Consider the following 15,700-nt stretch of genomic DNA (forward strand, 5'->3'; position numbering starts at 1 on the left):
AGTATTTCTGTGTTGTCAAGTTTTCCTGAGTGATACATAGTATTAATATCAGATTAAAAGAGGTCAGAATTGCAGAGATTGGACAGTTTATTAGGTACACCCACCTAGTATTGGGTCAGACCCCCCTTTTCCTACAGAACAGCCTGAATTCTTCGAGGCATGGATTCTACAAGGTGTGGCGTTCAAACGTTGCTCAATTTGTATCAAGGGACCTAACGTGTGCCAGGAAAACATTCCCCACACCATTACACCGTTTCCACGGTAGAGTGTGGTTAGAGTGTCTGCTCTGAGATTGGAAGGATGGGAGTTCAATCTCCAGCCGAGTCATACCAGAGTCATAAAATGGGACCCGATGCATCTCTGCATGGCACTCAGCATTAAGGAGAGAGATTGGGGTTAAAGCCCTGCGATTGACTAGCGTCTTGTCCAGGGGGTGTACTGCCTCATGCTACAGAAACAGGAGATCTGCTCCTATGAGCCATTCTGGCTCGTGCCAGTTCTTGTGTGTTTTATCTTTCCAACTAGGGTTGACTATTAACTAAATATAGGCTGATGAATGACTCAGGAGCCAGGCTAGAAGGACTTGGTTAGCCTCTAATTCCGCCAGGAAGGCCAGTATAGTAGTTATTTCTCCCTATTGGTGTTCAGAAAGTTGGCCCCTGGCAGCTGAAATTCCTGCTGAGATGACAACCAATGATTGCAGACACTATTACAGAGAGAGAAGTAAAATCACTTGTGAAATATCTCTCCCAATACTTTCCAATGAGAAAGGGAAGGAGTGACCAGGGGGAAAACCAATTTCAGAAGGTCAGGCGTATTTGAACTTTCATGTGTATGCTGAAGGAAGTAGGCAGAATTTTTCTTGACTGAATGTTGGAAGACTTTGACATAGATTGCATTTCTCTCAAATTTAAATCAGTCTGGTCTGTTTGACATCTTGAGTTGTTTTCATGCAAGTAACTGTCATATTATTACACTATTTTGAAGTGCCAGTTTTTCAAGATGGAATATGTGGGTCCATATTTTAGTTGTCTACATAGTCTTTACAATGTAGATATCAGGGTTGGGGTCAATTCCATATTAATTTCAAATTCCAAATTTCATTCTGGAATTCAAGCAGGAGGTGGAGAATTGGAGAGTTGAATTGGAATTGCAGCGATCTTCAAAAAACACAATTAGAATTGAATAGGAATTGGAAAAGAAAATTATCCCTGAAATGGAGTTGGATTTGAATTGGAATGTAGACTGTCTGAATTGGAATTTAGACAGTCTGAATATTAATTTAATTGGAATTGAAGAAGAAATCCATCCTTGGAGTTTAATTTGAATTGGAATTTAGACCGTCTGTGATAGAATTGAATTTGAATTAGAAAAGAAAAACATCCTTGGAATGGAATTCCATCCTTGAATTGTATTATAATTGTGCAAATTCCAGTTACTGAGTTAATGCATTTAGAATTGAAATTTAATGCAAACTTAGTTTTAAATTAAATAAATATTATTATATTTATTACTTTGTATGTAGCATTTTTTTGTATGTTGTCTAATAAGAAGTTGACATGCAATATATTTCCATTTAGGTTATTTTGTTCCAATTAAAGTGATAGTTCACCAAAATTACCTTACCCTTAAAGCTGCAATATGTAACTTTTTGGTAGACCTGACCAAATTCACATGGAAATGTGTGTTATGGATCTGTCATTATCATTGAAAGCAAGTCTAAGAAACGGTAGATATGTTCTATGTGGGGGCCTCCCGAGTGGCGCAGTGGTCTAAGGCATTGCAGTGCTAGCTGTGCCACTAGAGATTCTGGGTTTGAGCCCAGGCTCTGTCACAGCTGGCCGTGACTGGACAGACCCATGTGGTGGCACACAATTGGCTCAGCATAGTCTGGGTTAGGGGAGTGTTTGGCCGGCAGGGATGTCCTTCTCCCATCGCGCACTAGTGACTCCTCCTGTGGTGGGCTGGGCGCAGCGCATGCTGACATGGTCGCTAGGTGTATGGTGTTTCCTCCGACACATTGATGCGGCAGGCTTCCAGGTTAAGTGGGCATTGTGTCAAGAAGCAGTGCAGCTTGGTTGGGTTGTGTTTCAGAGGACCCATGCCTCTCCCAAATCTGTATGGGAGTTGCAATGATGAGACAAGACTGTAACTACCAATTGGATACCATGAAATTGGGGTAAAATAAAGATATGTTCTATGTGTGCTATTTCTATGCTTCACGTTCTTAAGTTTCCTTTTTGCGTCTTTCACTTTCAGTTTTGTACACCAGCTTCAAACAACTGAAAATACAATATTTTTGGTTATGGAAAATATATTTAACAGCGGTTTAGATTGTACAATGATTCTCTACACTATACTTGCTTGTTTTGTCACATAAACTGAAATTAGGCAAACTATTAGAATTTTTGCAACCAGGAATTGGCAGAGCGATTTCTGCATAGGGCATCTTTAAGAAGTCTATGAACTATGACATTGTCATTTTGTAATTTGGGTGAACTATCCCTTAAGGATGCCTTTTATATGGATGCATAATTCTAATTCCACTAAGTAGTGTTTATTAAATTATTCTGTATTGATTTATAATTCCATAACATATACCATTTAGCAGACACTTTTGTATTACTTACTTTTAGCCTTGGAGAAATACATTTTAAATGGTGTCAGAGGGCTGATTAACATACAGTGCCTTCAGAAACTATTCACACCCCTTGACTTTTTGCACATTTTGTTGTGTTACAGCCTGAATTTAAAGTGGATTAAATTTAGATTTTGTGTCACTGGCCTACACACATACCCCATAATGTTAATGTGGAATAATGTTTTAAATTTTTTTTAAACAAATTAATAAAAAATGAAAAGCTAAAATGTTTTGAGTCAATATTCAACCCCCTTTTTATGGCAAGCTTAAATAAATTCAGGATTAAAAATGTGCTTAACAAGTCACATAAATTGCATGGGCTCACTCTGTGTGCAATAATAGTGTTTAACATGAGTTTTGAATGACTACCTCATCTCTGTACCCCACACATACAATTATCCGTAAATAAAAAAAAGCACACATTGAATATCACTTTGAGCATGGTAACTTTATTAATTACACTTTGGATGGTGTATCAATACACACAATCACTACAAAGATACAGGCTTCCTGCCTAACTCAGTTGCTGAAGAGGAAGGAAACCACTCAGGGATTTCACCATGAGGCCAATTGTCACTTCAAAACAATTTCAGGTTATGTCGATATAGGACTCGTTTTACTGTGGATATAGATACTTTTGTACCGGTTTCCTCCAGCATCGTCACAAGGTCCTTTGCTGTTATTCTGGGATTTATTTGCACTTTTCACACCAAAGTATGTTCATCTCTAGGCGACAGAACGCATCTCCTTCCTGAGCGGTATGATGGCTGCGTGGTCCCATGGTATTTATACTTGTGTACTATTGTTTGTACAGATGAACGTGGTACCTTCAGACATTTGGAAATTGCTCCCAAGGATGAACCACACTTGTGGAGGTCTAAAAAATTTTTTCTGAGGTCTTGGCTAATTTCTTTTGATTTCCCCATGATGTCAAGCAAAGAGGCACTGAGTTTGAAGGAATTTGTGGAGTGGTTGAAAAAAAGTTTTAATGACTCCAACCTAAGTGTATGTAAACTTCTGACTTCAACTGTAAGTGTTCAACCCTCTGAGTCTTCTGGGTAAGTCTCTAAGAGCTTTGCACACCTGGACTGCGCAATACTTGCGCATGTATATTTAAAATATTCTTCAAGCTCTGTCAAGTTGGTTGATGATCATTGCTGGACAGCCATTTTCAGATCTTGCCATAGATTTTCAAGCCGATTTAAGTCAATCTGTAACTAGGCCACACAGGAACATTCAATGTCATCTTGGTAAGCAACTCCAGTGTATATTTTACCTTCTGTTTTAGATTATTGTCCTGCTGGAAGGTGCATTTGTCTCCCATGTCTGTTCGGAAAGCAGACTGAACCGGGTTTTCCTCTAGGATTTTGCTTTGGCTTCGATCTGTTCCGTTTCTTTCATCCCCAAAAAACCCTAGAACTTTTCGATGATAAGCATACCCAGAACATGATGCAGCTTGAAAATATGAAGAGTAGTGCTCAATGATGTGTTGGATTCGCCACAAACATAACACTTTCTATTCAGGACATAAAGGTCATTTCTTTGCCTATTTTGTTGTTGCTTATTGCAAACAGGATTTTTTATTTATTTAACTAGATGTGAAATTCATCATAATGCTGGTCGCCTCAATTCCAAACACGAATCACTTCTATTCCCACTGCAGACCTTCTGTATATTTGGCCTAAAACACAAGATGTTTCTTACCTGTACTTTTTTGGGATGATCGCTGAAGAGAAGAAGTAAACTGACAGAGATGTCCTGCCTATAGGCACAGGGGCACATGCCCCCTCAGATTTGTCCTGTTTAATAAAATACAGTATTACAGTTTATCTGTAATACTACTAACCACCTAGCAATTATATGGAGTTGGCTTTGGCTAGCCCAGATTGGTTCTCAATCTCCCAACCTTAAGAAAAGCAAGCAATAATGAAATGTACTAAATAGGACACATTCCTTTCAATATTTTACCTAGATTGTATCAGAGATGCAGAGAAGCGTATTTTGTTTCTTTAAAAAAATATCCACTAGTCAAGAGGATACAGACAGCTGAAGAGACATGCTTAGATATGCATAAAGAAGGACATCTTTTTTTTTTTATTTTTTTTTTACATAGAATTGCAGGAAAAAGCTGTTTCAAGTGTTTGAAAAATGCAAAATTCTCCAACTTCCGGACTGTCAAACCACCCCCAGCCATCTTCACGTACTTTGGGCACCCTCAGATTTATGAGATGGATGACACCCCTGAGAACGCATGTACTCTTCATCTGAGTCAACAAACCTCTATGTTGATAAAATCACACAACATTTCTAGAAAAATGGCTTCCTCATACATACAGTTTGAATTGCAGCTCAGTTCAAGTTGATGCGATTGTTGAAAGTCGTAGTTTGGTATTTACACAAACTGTCATTGTAACAAATGCTGTGTCTGTCTTGCATAACATTTCATGTAGTAGGATGATGGTTGTTAACTGACAACTAAGATAGATGTTAGTGGTTTTGCTGACATCACTTTGCAGCTTACAACTCAACTGTTTGTTTTTAACCATTTTTTGTTTGTTTACATCCTGTGTTCAAGCCCATGTCTTGAAATGGGTGGAGGTCAATAGCAAAATGAAGCTATGCGGTTTGACACGCATCTTCTGGGCTTCTATGTAGAGGGGTGAGGTCACAGATTATCTTGTTAGCAATAGGTTATTGCACCAATCAGATAATAGAGCACTGAACATAAACTAGGTCAGTGCTGCCAACTGCTTTCTGTTGAAAATCTTCTACCATGTTTGCTCAGGGTGGAATATAACCACTAACCACAGCCGACGGATTGCGTATTGTACATGACTTCTCTCATCTGTCCTCTCTGGCTAGGTATAATTTGTATTTATGAAGGATCCCCATTAGATCTTCCTGGGGCTGAAACAAACTAATATACAAGATATGAAATCCCGTAAAGATAGTTGTAGGTGTTCGGTCACGTTTCACCAATTCTCTAGCTACTGACACTGGCCTCTCATTCAAGCTAAGGGTGTTAGCTACCACTATGATTTAGAGGGGTTGGGTTAAATGCAGAAGACATTTCAGTTGAATGCATTTAGTTGTGCAACTGACTAGGTATCCCTTTTCCCTTTCCATGTTCTGACCGTTTGCTGCAATGTCAACCTCTTAGTGATTTTGTCAGTCACTTCAGAGAGGCAATGTTGAGATTTGGCACTGTGCACTTTAGTATCCTCTTCAAAATGATGCTTTTAAACACAGCTGGCTGGATCTAAATTACCGATACACTAATCCTTTCCTCCTGTGAAGTCCAAGAACAAATGGAAACTGACATCAACTACACAATGTGTTTGTATGTTTTGTAGATTGCTGACATTTCCAGAAATCACCAAGAGATGACTATTGTATGATATTCTGAGGTTGTCATAACACAAAGCAAAACAGAAACCCAATGCAGAGTGGAAAACAACTACAGAGCATACTGGGGGAAACCTAGTAAGAAAGGATGCTCTGTCTAATTTTCTCGTTGTTTCATCTGCTCTCTTAAACAGTTGTAACCACACAAACCTCTGCTACTGGGCTGCAACCTGGTCTCAGAGCATTTCGTATTATTCTGTACGTAAATCCGAGGGACTCCATTTAGTAACACATAATACGGTTTGTAATTCGTAATATATGTATGGTATGTAATAATTAGTGGATGTCCATCACCCATTTCCTATGATATATTACAAATTACAAACCGTATTATGTGTTACGAATTTCAAAATATACAATATGTTACGATTTTGCAAAAAGTACTATATGTTACGAATTTGCAAAATGTATGATATGTTATGAGTTCTAGCTAAGTGGCTAATGTTAGCTAGTTGGCTAACATTAGCTAGGCAAGGGGTTAGGGTTAGGGGTTAGGATTAAGTTTAGGAGTTGGGTTAAAGGGTTAAGGTCAGGGTTAGGGGAAGGGGATAGCTAAAAGTGTATTATGTGTTATGCATTTCTAAATATACAACATGTTACGAATTTGCAATATTTACTATATGTTTTGCATTTGAAAAGTGTATAATATGTTATGAATAGGTGGCTAACGTTAGCTAGCTGGCTAACATTAGCTAGGCTAGGGGTTAGGAGTTAGGGTTAAGTTGAGGAGTTGGGTTAAAGGGTTAAGGTTAGGGGAAGGGAATCGCTAAAAGTGTTAAGGTTGGGTGAAGGGTTAGCTAAAAAAGTTAAGGTTAGGGATAGGGATAGGGGAAGTGTTAGCCAACATCAATCTTACATAACCATACCAAACGTAACATGTCATACTAATTTTAGTGTCCCGGATTTATGTTTACTATATTACGTCTATGAGACTAGGCTGGCTACATCTGAGGGGCAGAAGGAACTTTGTTCACATTTGACTGTATTGTCGTGAATTTGCTCACGTTTAATACTGAATATAGGATTTTCAACTGTTTGCCCATAATCAGATTTTGAGGGAAATAAGAGTCATGTGTTCTGAGTGTTAAACTGACAAGATATGATCATGTTAACCTCATGGGGTATTTAGCGAGGACCAAATACATCAGGCGTATAAAGTTTCAGCGCTTGCAAAAGACATTGCATGTTACCTTCTCCTGCAACCTTCACAAATACTTTCAACATCACGAGAAGCAAGAGGAAGTTGCCCTGTAACCACTTCCCTCTGTTTTGGGACACACCGGACATTCTAGCAAGGGTGGGGGAGCAACACACATACCCACACACACAGGTGTTATCTGTACAAACAAGTGCTCAATCTGTTATGGGTTAAAATAGTTTTAGAGAAACTTGATATCACTAATGTTACTATATATAATGATGTCTGCATGAAGCAGTGAATCACATTTTTCCTTGAGAAGTTAACGTTCGTCGAATGCCCGTCTGGTTGGTCGTAGATTATATCTTGACAAAATATTTTATTCTCAATGGTTCGTTTTGATATGAATTCTGTATTTGACATGAATTGTATGTGAATTACGCATGTGTATATTTAATTACATATACTATACAACTCACCAATCCTACATAACTCCTAAATTAGCCATATTCTACAAAAACACGATTTGTGTTTTGACTGCACAGTCCGGCACACCGTAACGTTTGTTCTACTACAGATAATGGGGCTTACCATAGTGTGTGTGAAAAAGAGACAGCATAATGTACATCATGACTACGGTAGCTCTCGATATGGCTCCCAATCTATTTTTTACTTTGACTTAAGTAAATAAAATTGATGGAGGTGGCCCCATGATAAATTAAGCCTACACACTCATGCCAACAATAGTAGCATGGGAGACATAGTATGACAACTGAGGATCTGATCATGTCTGTTAAAAGTGGGTCTGGATTTTCCTTCTTGATGAGTAATTTGATGAGCAACTAATTCAAAGTGATGGTATCGTGATTGAGTAATAATTTGTGGTATAACTTACTCACTCAACCTTTACCCTCAGTTAATTTAATGATTTACCTGGCATACCAAAATTATACTATTTTAACTTAATTTACCATATCATCCACATTATTTTCCTGAGTTTGAGAACTAAAAGGTGGTCTTGAATGTAATCAAGGCAATGACAAATTATGAGGTCATTTTAAAGTATCAAAGGGGAAAATATCACTGTCTGCATTTCAAATGCATAAAAGCAAAAGCCCTAATCTAAGATATCAACGTACTGTATATACTCTATCAGTGATATACAGTAGGTGTAGCATTTCTGAGCAAGGGGAAGGTCTGTTTGAACGTTTGTTTTTTTGTTTGGCCTAACCAGGAAGTGAATTCCAGTATCTGATTGATTGACTTTCTATAAATTCCACATTATTGGATTATCAACCAAACAACGTAAGAAACAAGTAATGAATAATCTTTCATCATTTGTTGTACTCATGCAGTTCCCCAAAAAGGAGTTTTGAAAGGCACTGCATGTCTTGACAAGGAATGAATGCCTGGAGTTATACATACCATGCTTTACTTCCTGGAGTCTATGTTGGGGAGGTTGAGCAAGAACGTTTGGCTCTTGGCTACATATTACAAATGAAAACATTCTATAGTGCATTGATCTCCTACAGTTGGCGGTTCAACACAGAAATGGAGAAATGCAATGTGTGTGTGTTGAAGTTAGTGTGCACTTTTTCAAAGGTGACACAGTATGTTTGCACATGACAATCTTAAATGTAATCTCAAACTCATTCTTAACATTCTCCGGTTGGAGATAGCTTTCTTGTACTGAGATGTAATGTATCAGTCTCAATCTACGACTTTACCTATTACCAATGTTATAGGTTCTAGGTCTTTCCTTGCTCATCCCTTGACTTGTCTTCAACAGATGGACGACATAGACGCTATGTTCAGTGACTTATTGGGGGAGATGGATCTCCTCACACAGGTGAGTTCAGTCCACACACAACAGCAATGCCTTGGGCATTTGTAACTCACCCTTTGTAAACACTGTATTAACAACCTCCATGAATAAGCCTTTATAAATACTTACAAATGTTCATACATTCTTAGAAATGTTAGAAATGCCTGTGAATTGTAAAGTTTGTCATGCTGCATGTTTAAACATCTTTACAACGGATGCCGGCAGTCACACAGGATAGGTATGTCCAGATAAAAACCCCAACAACTGTTGATAAAAGGATCTAATATGATCTAATATACCGTACACAATAAATGTCCTTAAGTTTCAAATGGACAGTAGTCATGACTGTTATGCTTGCACCTCACCAGGGAAATAGCATTCGTCTCTCTTTATTTCTTCAAGGTGATCCCCCAAACGCCAGCTGTTGCTGACTATTATGCAAACCCACAAGAAAAACATGTATACATTATTCACACACACAGATCTACAATACAATATGGTCAGTATTATGGACCCCATCTTCTTGTATGATGCATATGTTACTCCTCATTCCGTTGAAAAGTTGCTAGTAACATAATAACAATGATATTCTATGGGCAACACGGTAGAGATGTTTCGGATTGTTCCCTGTCTATTTGGACCGAAACCACTGGTAAATAAAGCACTGCTTATGAGAAACATGACAGTAACACTAAAACACGCGATCGATCAACAAGACACTTCAGACTGCCAAGCACCCGCGAAAGAGCGAGAGAACCACAGATTGTTTTTAACAACCACACTCTCCTTTAAGAAAGGGGGTACAATGTTAAACTCATAAGGAGGGTAGACATTCGCATAACTGTTTGAAGACACGTATGATCACGTGATACTTTTCCACTCTGTGTTTTCTATTAAAACTCCATGTTGCCTGCGATACCTAATATTGAATATCATTTCTCATTTGATTTCATGAATTTGACATCAACTGTTTTCTATGCAAGACTCAGCATACTTTATTTGAGTTCCTGGAACTCCACAATGGATTTAAAAATCCAGATGGCTACATGGGGACTGGAGTTGTTGTCTTTGGTTTATTGTTAAACTCCTTTGTTCTTTGTTTTTCCCTGCAGAGTCTTGGGGTTGAAACGCTGCCCCCAGAGTCACCTTCTAGCTCAAGCAAAGAAATGAACTTCTCCATGGGCTTCGCTGATATGAACGGTAAATCATAAGCCTAATTATGGCCCTACCTAACACTGCCAGTGTTAAAAATATAGTGTTAAAATGTCTCAGATATCAGTTTAAAAATCCCAGAGGCCAACGTCGGCCTTTTCTAACTTTAGTACAGTATGACGCCTATTATTTCTGGGGGAAGAAATGACATCAATTACCTACAAAATTACCAGAAATTAAGATTGAACCAATGACGCAGAGAGGTAGAAAAAGAGTTACTAATCATACCTTTGGAATATGTCTGGCTACTGTTCAGGCTCTAATTTCAGACAGAGATTAAGATCCAGCCTACACACCAATTATAGCTGTAGGCCTCCGGCTTTCACTCAGTGCAAAACAAGCTGTATTTGTCTGGAGCTCGTGTCATAGCGAGGTCAAAATGTCCATTGTTATTATACTGTAGCTTGAGCTTCATTTTCTTTTTCCTCTTTTCTACACAGTCGAATCCCTGAATGAATTGGAGGAAAATGACTTGGACGCACTAATGGCTGATTTGATGGCCGACCTCAATGATACAGAGGAGAAGCTGGCGGCGGAGCTAGGAGGGCAGAAAGAGGCTAAAGCGCCGCACCCAGACCTACCTCCCGCTCCGCATGGGCTCAGCTTCTCGCCAGTCCCCTCACTCTCCACCCCCACCTCAACTGAGAGGGGCCCCAACACCTTTAGCGCCCCACTAGCTGACTCCCCCACACCCATTCTCTCGCCACCTACGCTTCCACAGCATGCGACGCCCTCCATGGTGAGTCAGCTAAGGTTTGACACCTAGGCCAGCACTAAAGGCCTTTAGCTGAGCACAGAGGAAGTAAAGCTACGCTCTACCATGGTTTTAAAGCCTGTCAGCCACATCTCATCCTGACAGAGACAACACAGACTCATTTGATTATATACAAAAAAAAAATTCACTTTACTGTAGAAGACACTCTTTTCTAGTGCGACTACAACAAAGGAATTGGAAATTGGAATTTAGATCAACACAAACTCATTGTTTACATTGGGTACTTGAAACAGATACTTGCCAGATGGAGGGCCTGTATAATGAAGCTATAGATGTACTAGATGTCAGGGAAGGATGGTATTGTATTTACCACCTTCTCACAGTGAAGTCATAGTGAGATTGTTTCCTGGCCCAGGCCACTGGGGCATCTATTACAATACCTCAGAGGGGAAAGCAGGGATTCTGTCTGGAATGGACCAAACACACACATGAATGGAGAGGAAAGAGTAACAGGATCGATAGAGGGGTTAGTGTGAGAGATTTTATTCATTTAACAGTCCTTCTGACCGCATCCGATGGAGATGAAAAACACCAGGTATCCATCCCAGTCACACATAACACTACCCATAATAGTGTCCATCATCACTCAGCTCCTGCTTTGCTATTGGTCCATTCAGAGGCATATACTGTATGGAGATGTATGTATCCAGCATATGGCTCTGGGTCCATCATTATCTGACCTCATTCAATAGCCATCAAGCATCATCCGTTTTTCATAACCTATGTTATGTAACATATGACTAATGTACATTATATACAGTAGCAAGGATTTGTTGTGTGTTGTAAACTGGTTGGTTCGAGCCCTGAATGCTGATTGGCTGACAGCCGTGGTATGTCAGACCGTATACCACGGGTATGACAAAACACTTATTTTTACTACTCTAATTACATTGGTAACCAGTTTATAATAGCAATAAGACACCTCGGGGGTTTGTGATGAAAGGCCAATATACCACTCCGTAATGCGTTGTGCCTAAGAACAGCCCTTAGTCCTGGTATATTAGTCATATACTACGCTCCCTCGGGCCTTATTGCTTAATTATAAACCTACTGTGCTCTATGTCACTTAATTAAAAACCAATCATTGATTTTCCTTCAGGAAGAAATAGAGGCACAAATGAAAGCAGACAAAATCAAACTGGCATTGGAGAAGCTGAAAGAGGCCAAAGTCAAAAAGGTAAGTAGCATGACAGAGGATGGAACACTATACAAAATCCAATACATTGTCCCCCAACCAAAAGAGGCATTTCGGGGAGAAGGAAAGAAAACCTTGAACAGCAGTCAAGCTGAATGATCATTCTCTTTTCTGTTTCCATTCATCCTGATAATTGATGTCTGCCTTACATAGGACAAAATGGTTTCCTTCTCTGTGTGATTTGTGGACACTTCCACATCTTCAAAGCAGCCGTCTGCTAAATCACTGACACATGTGGCCTTTCAGGCACTACTGCTAGCAAGAGAGAACATAGCTTGGTTTGTGAAATCTACTATTTTACTCAGATTCACCGCAGTAATGCTTTTGAAAATAAACCATCATTAACATTATATAATAGATGTAATGAGCTGTCATAACAGTATCATAACATGACATTGGAACACGTCAAACACTGTCCCTCAGTAGCGGATTGGCAGCTTTTCAGTCAATTGCAAAATAGATGCACTTCTTCAATTAAGAAAGATGAAATCAAGCTACACTAAGGTCTATCTTAGACTGCTGGTGATCTCTCTTCATTTTGGAAAACAGTTCAACTGCTCTTCCGTCTCCCAGCGTCTAGTTTACTCAATGAAAGATCTGTCAACTTCTAGTCAATCTTTGTTTTCATTTCAACAACTAGATGCCTTGCTTGATACTTTTTTAAATGAAAATGCACTGGGGCTGATCTGCTTGATCCTTTCTTGTTGCAGCTTTATGTTCCCCTGATTGCGAAATCATTGACTCATACTTTTAACCTGACGATTATCTTGCGTGCTAACTCCAGGGTTTGGAAGGTTGCCCATGTGCTTCCTCTCCACAAAGCTGGAGACCCCTCCGACCTAAATAATTATTGCCGATCTCTAAACTGTCTTGCCTATCAACTTTCAGTTTATATCTTTCCTAGCTAAGAAATGAATTCTAAGTTTTTATCAATCTGGTTTAAGGTCAAATCATAGCACTATCTCTGCTGAATCACTGGTTTTAAATTATGTGGTAAATTGTAGGAAACTCTGGAAACTCTTTGCTGCCCTCTTCATTGATCTGTCAAAAGCGTTTGATACCATTGACCACTTTCTACTAATTCAAAGATTGTCTGAAGTTGGCCTGGATCAGGCATCATGTAATTGGTTTAAAAACTACCTGACAGACAGGACACAATGTGTATTCTCTGATGGTGTTAAGTCAAGTTTCCTTGGTTAATACGAAAGGTGTCCCACAGGGGTCGATTTTAGGTCCTGTACTTTTTACTGTCTATAAAAACAATATTGGTCTATCTGCAAGAAATTTGAACATACACCTGTATGCAGATGACACAGTTGTGTATGCTATTGCTCTACAGTTGACCGGGCTCTTTCAGCTACAATCTGCCTTTATTCCATTGCAGAAAGGCTTTGTTGAACTGAAATTGGTACTTAATGCAGGTAAAACCAAGTATATGTTATTTTCCAAAACACTTAAAATGGTATATGATGATTTATGCATAAACACATTGGATAGTGCCTACATTGTTTGTGTCCTTGCTTATACAGTGCCTTCAGAAAGTATTCACACCCCTATATTTTTACACATTTTGTTGTGTTACAACCTGAATTAAAATTTGATTTAAATTGAGATTTTTGGTCACTGGCCTAAACACAATACCCCATAATGTCACAATGGAATTATGCTTTTCGGAATTTTTACAAATTAATAAAAAATTTAAAGCTGAAAGGTCTTGAGTCAATAAGTATTCAACCCCTTTGTTATGGCAAGCCTAAATAAGTTCAGTAGTAAAAAATTGCTTAACAAGTATAAGTTGCATGGACTCACTCTATTATTGTGTGCAATAATAGGGTTTAAAATATTTTTTTTATGTCTACCTCATCTCTATAAACTACACATACAATTATCTGTAAGGTCCCTCACTCAAGCAGTGCATTTCAAGCATAGATTCAACCACAAAGAACAGGGAGGTTTACCAATGTCTTGCAAAGAAGAGCATTAATTGGTAGATGCTAAAAAAAACAGACATTGAATATCCTTTGAGCATGGTGAAGTTATTAATTACACTTTGGATGGTGTATCAATACCCCTAGTCATTACAAAGATACAGGCCTTCTTCCTAACTCAGTTGCCGGAGAGGAAGGAAACCGCTCAGGGATTTCACCATGAGTCCAATGGTGAATTTAGTTTAATGGCTGTCATAGCAGAAAACTGAGGATGGATCAACAACATTGTAGTTACACCATAAGTGACAGAGCGAAAAGAAGGAAGCCTATACAGAAAACAAATATTCCAAAACTTGCATCCTGTTTGCAACAAGGCACTAAAGTAATACTGCAAAATATGTGGCAAACCAATGAACTTTTTGTCCTGAATACAAAGTGTTATTTTCGGGGTAAATCCATCACAACAAATGACTGAGTTCCACTCTACATATTTCAAGCATAGTGGTGGCTGCATCATGTTATGGGTATGCTTGTAATTGTTAAGGCATGTTTTCTGGATACAAAATAAACTGAAAAGAGCTAATCACAGGCAAAATCCAAGAGGAAAACCTGGTTCAGTCAGCTTTCCACTAGACACTGGGAGATTAATTCACCTTTCAGCAAGATAATAACAAAAAAAGGCAAACTCTACACTGGAGTACCTTACCAAGAAGACAGTGAATGTAGCTGAGTGGCCGAGTTACAGTTTTGACTTAAATCTGCTTGAAAATCCATGGCAAGACCTGGAAATGGTTATCAACAACCAATATGACAGAGCTTGAAGTATATTGAAAAGAATAATGGGCAAATGTTGCACAATCCAGGTGTGGAAAGCGCTTAAAGACTTACCCAGAAAGATTTACTGCTGTAGTCGCTGCAGAAGGTGACTCTAACATGTATTGATTGACAGGGGGTTGAATACTTACGTAAACAAGATACAATATATTAGTATTGTGTGTAGATTGTTGACAAAAAAATGACAAATCAATTTTAAACCCACTTTAAAACACAACAAAATATGGGGTGTGAATACTTTCTGAAGACACTGTAAATATCTGGGCATCTGGACTGACGAAATGGCATATATAAGTTACTTAAGAAGCTGAGAATAAAAATGAGCTTTGCATTTAGAAATAGGTCATGCCTCTCACTAAATAACAGAAAGCAGATCATTCAGTCAACATTCCTGCCGGTCCCAGACTATGACGACACCATCTATATATGAATGCAGCTACCAATACACTGAAAACATTTGATGTATGTAGTTTATCACAGCGCATTGCGCTTTATTACGGGCAATAGGTTCAATGCACATCACTGCATTCTGTATCAGAAAGTAGGTTGGCCCTATTTGAAAACTCGTAGATTGATGCATTTCTCTCTTTTTGTTTATAAAGCTATTTTACAAAAACTTCCGCCTTAGATATACGCATTACAATACTGGTCTCAGGGATGGCTAACTCTGGAAATTCCTTCGGTGTCTACAGAGTTAGGTAAATCAGCTTACTTGTGGAATAATCTCCAAAACGTTCTAAAATTGGA

At 38.7% G+C, this 15,700-nt stretch overlaps 1 protein-coding gene across 2 annotated transcripts in view; it reads left to right on the plus strand.

Moving 5' to 3' along the window:
* apbb1ip (amyloid beta precursor protein binding family B member 1 interacting protein) overlaps positions 1-15,700 on the plus strand; it is a 32,306-nt gene that overhangs the window by 494 nt on the left and 16,112 nt on the right. For both annotated transcript variants that reach the window (XM_014181023.3, XM_045710620.2), the window contains exons 2-5: positions 8,974-9,033; positions 10,122-10,209; positions 10,662-10,960; positions 12,096-12,173. In XM_014181023.3, coding sequence (XP_014036498.2) covers positions 8,974-9,033; positions 10,122-10,209; positions 10,662-10,960; positions 12,096-12,173 — 525 coding nt within the window. The remainder of the gene's footprint in view (positions 1-8,973; positions 9,034-10,121; positions 10,210-10,661; positions 10,961-12,095; positions 12,174-15,700) is intronic.

Source organism: Salmo salar, chromosome 29 (genome assembly GCF_965601325.2).
Source record: "Salmo salar chromosome 29, fSalSal1, whole genome shotgun sequence".
NCBI classification, from domain to species: Eukaryota; Metazoa; Chordata; class Actinopteri; order Salmoniformes; family Salmonidae; genus Salmo; species Salmo salar.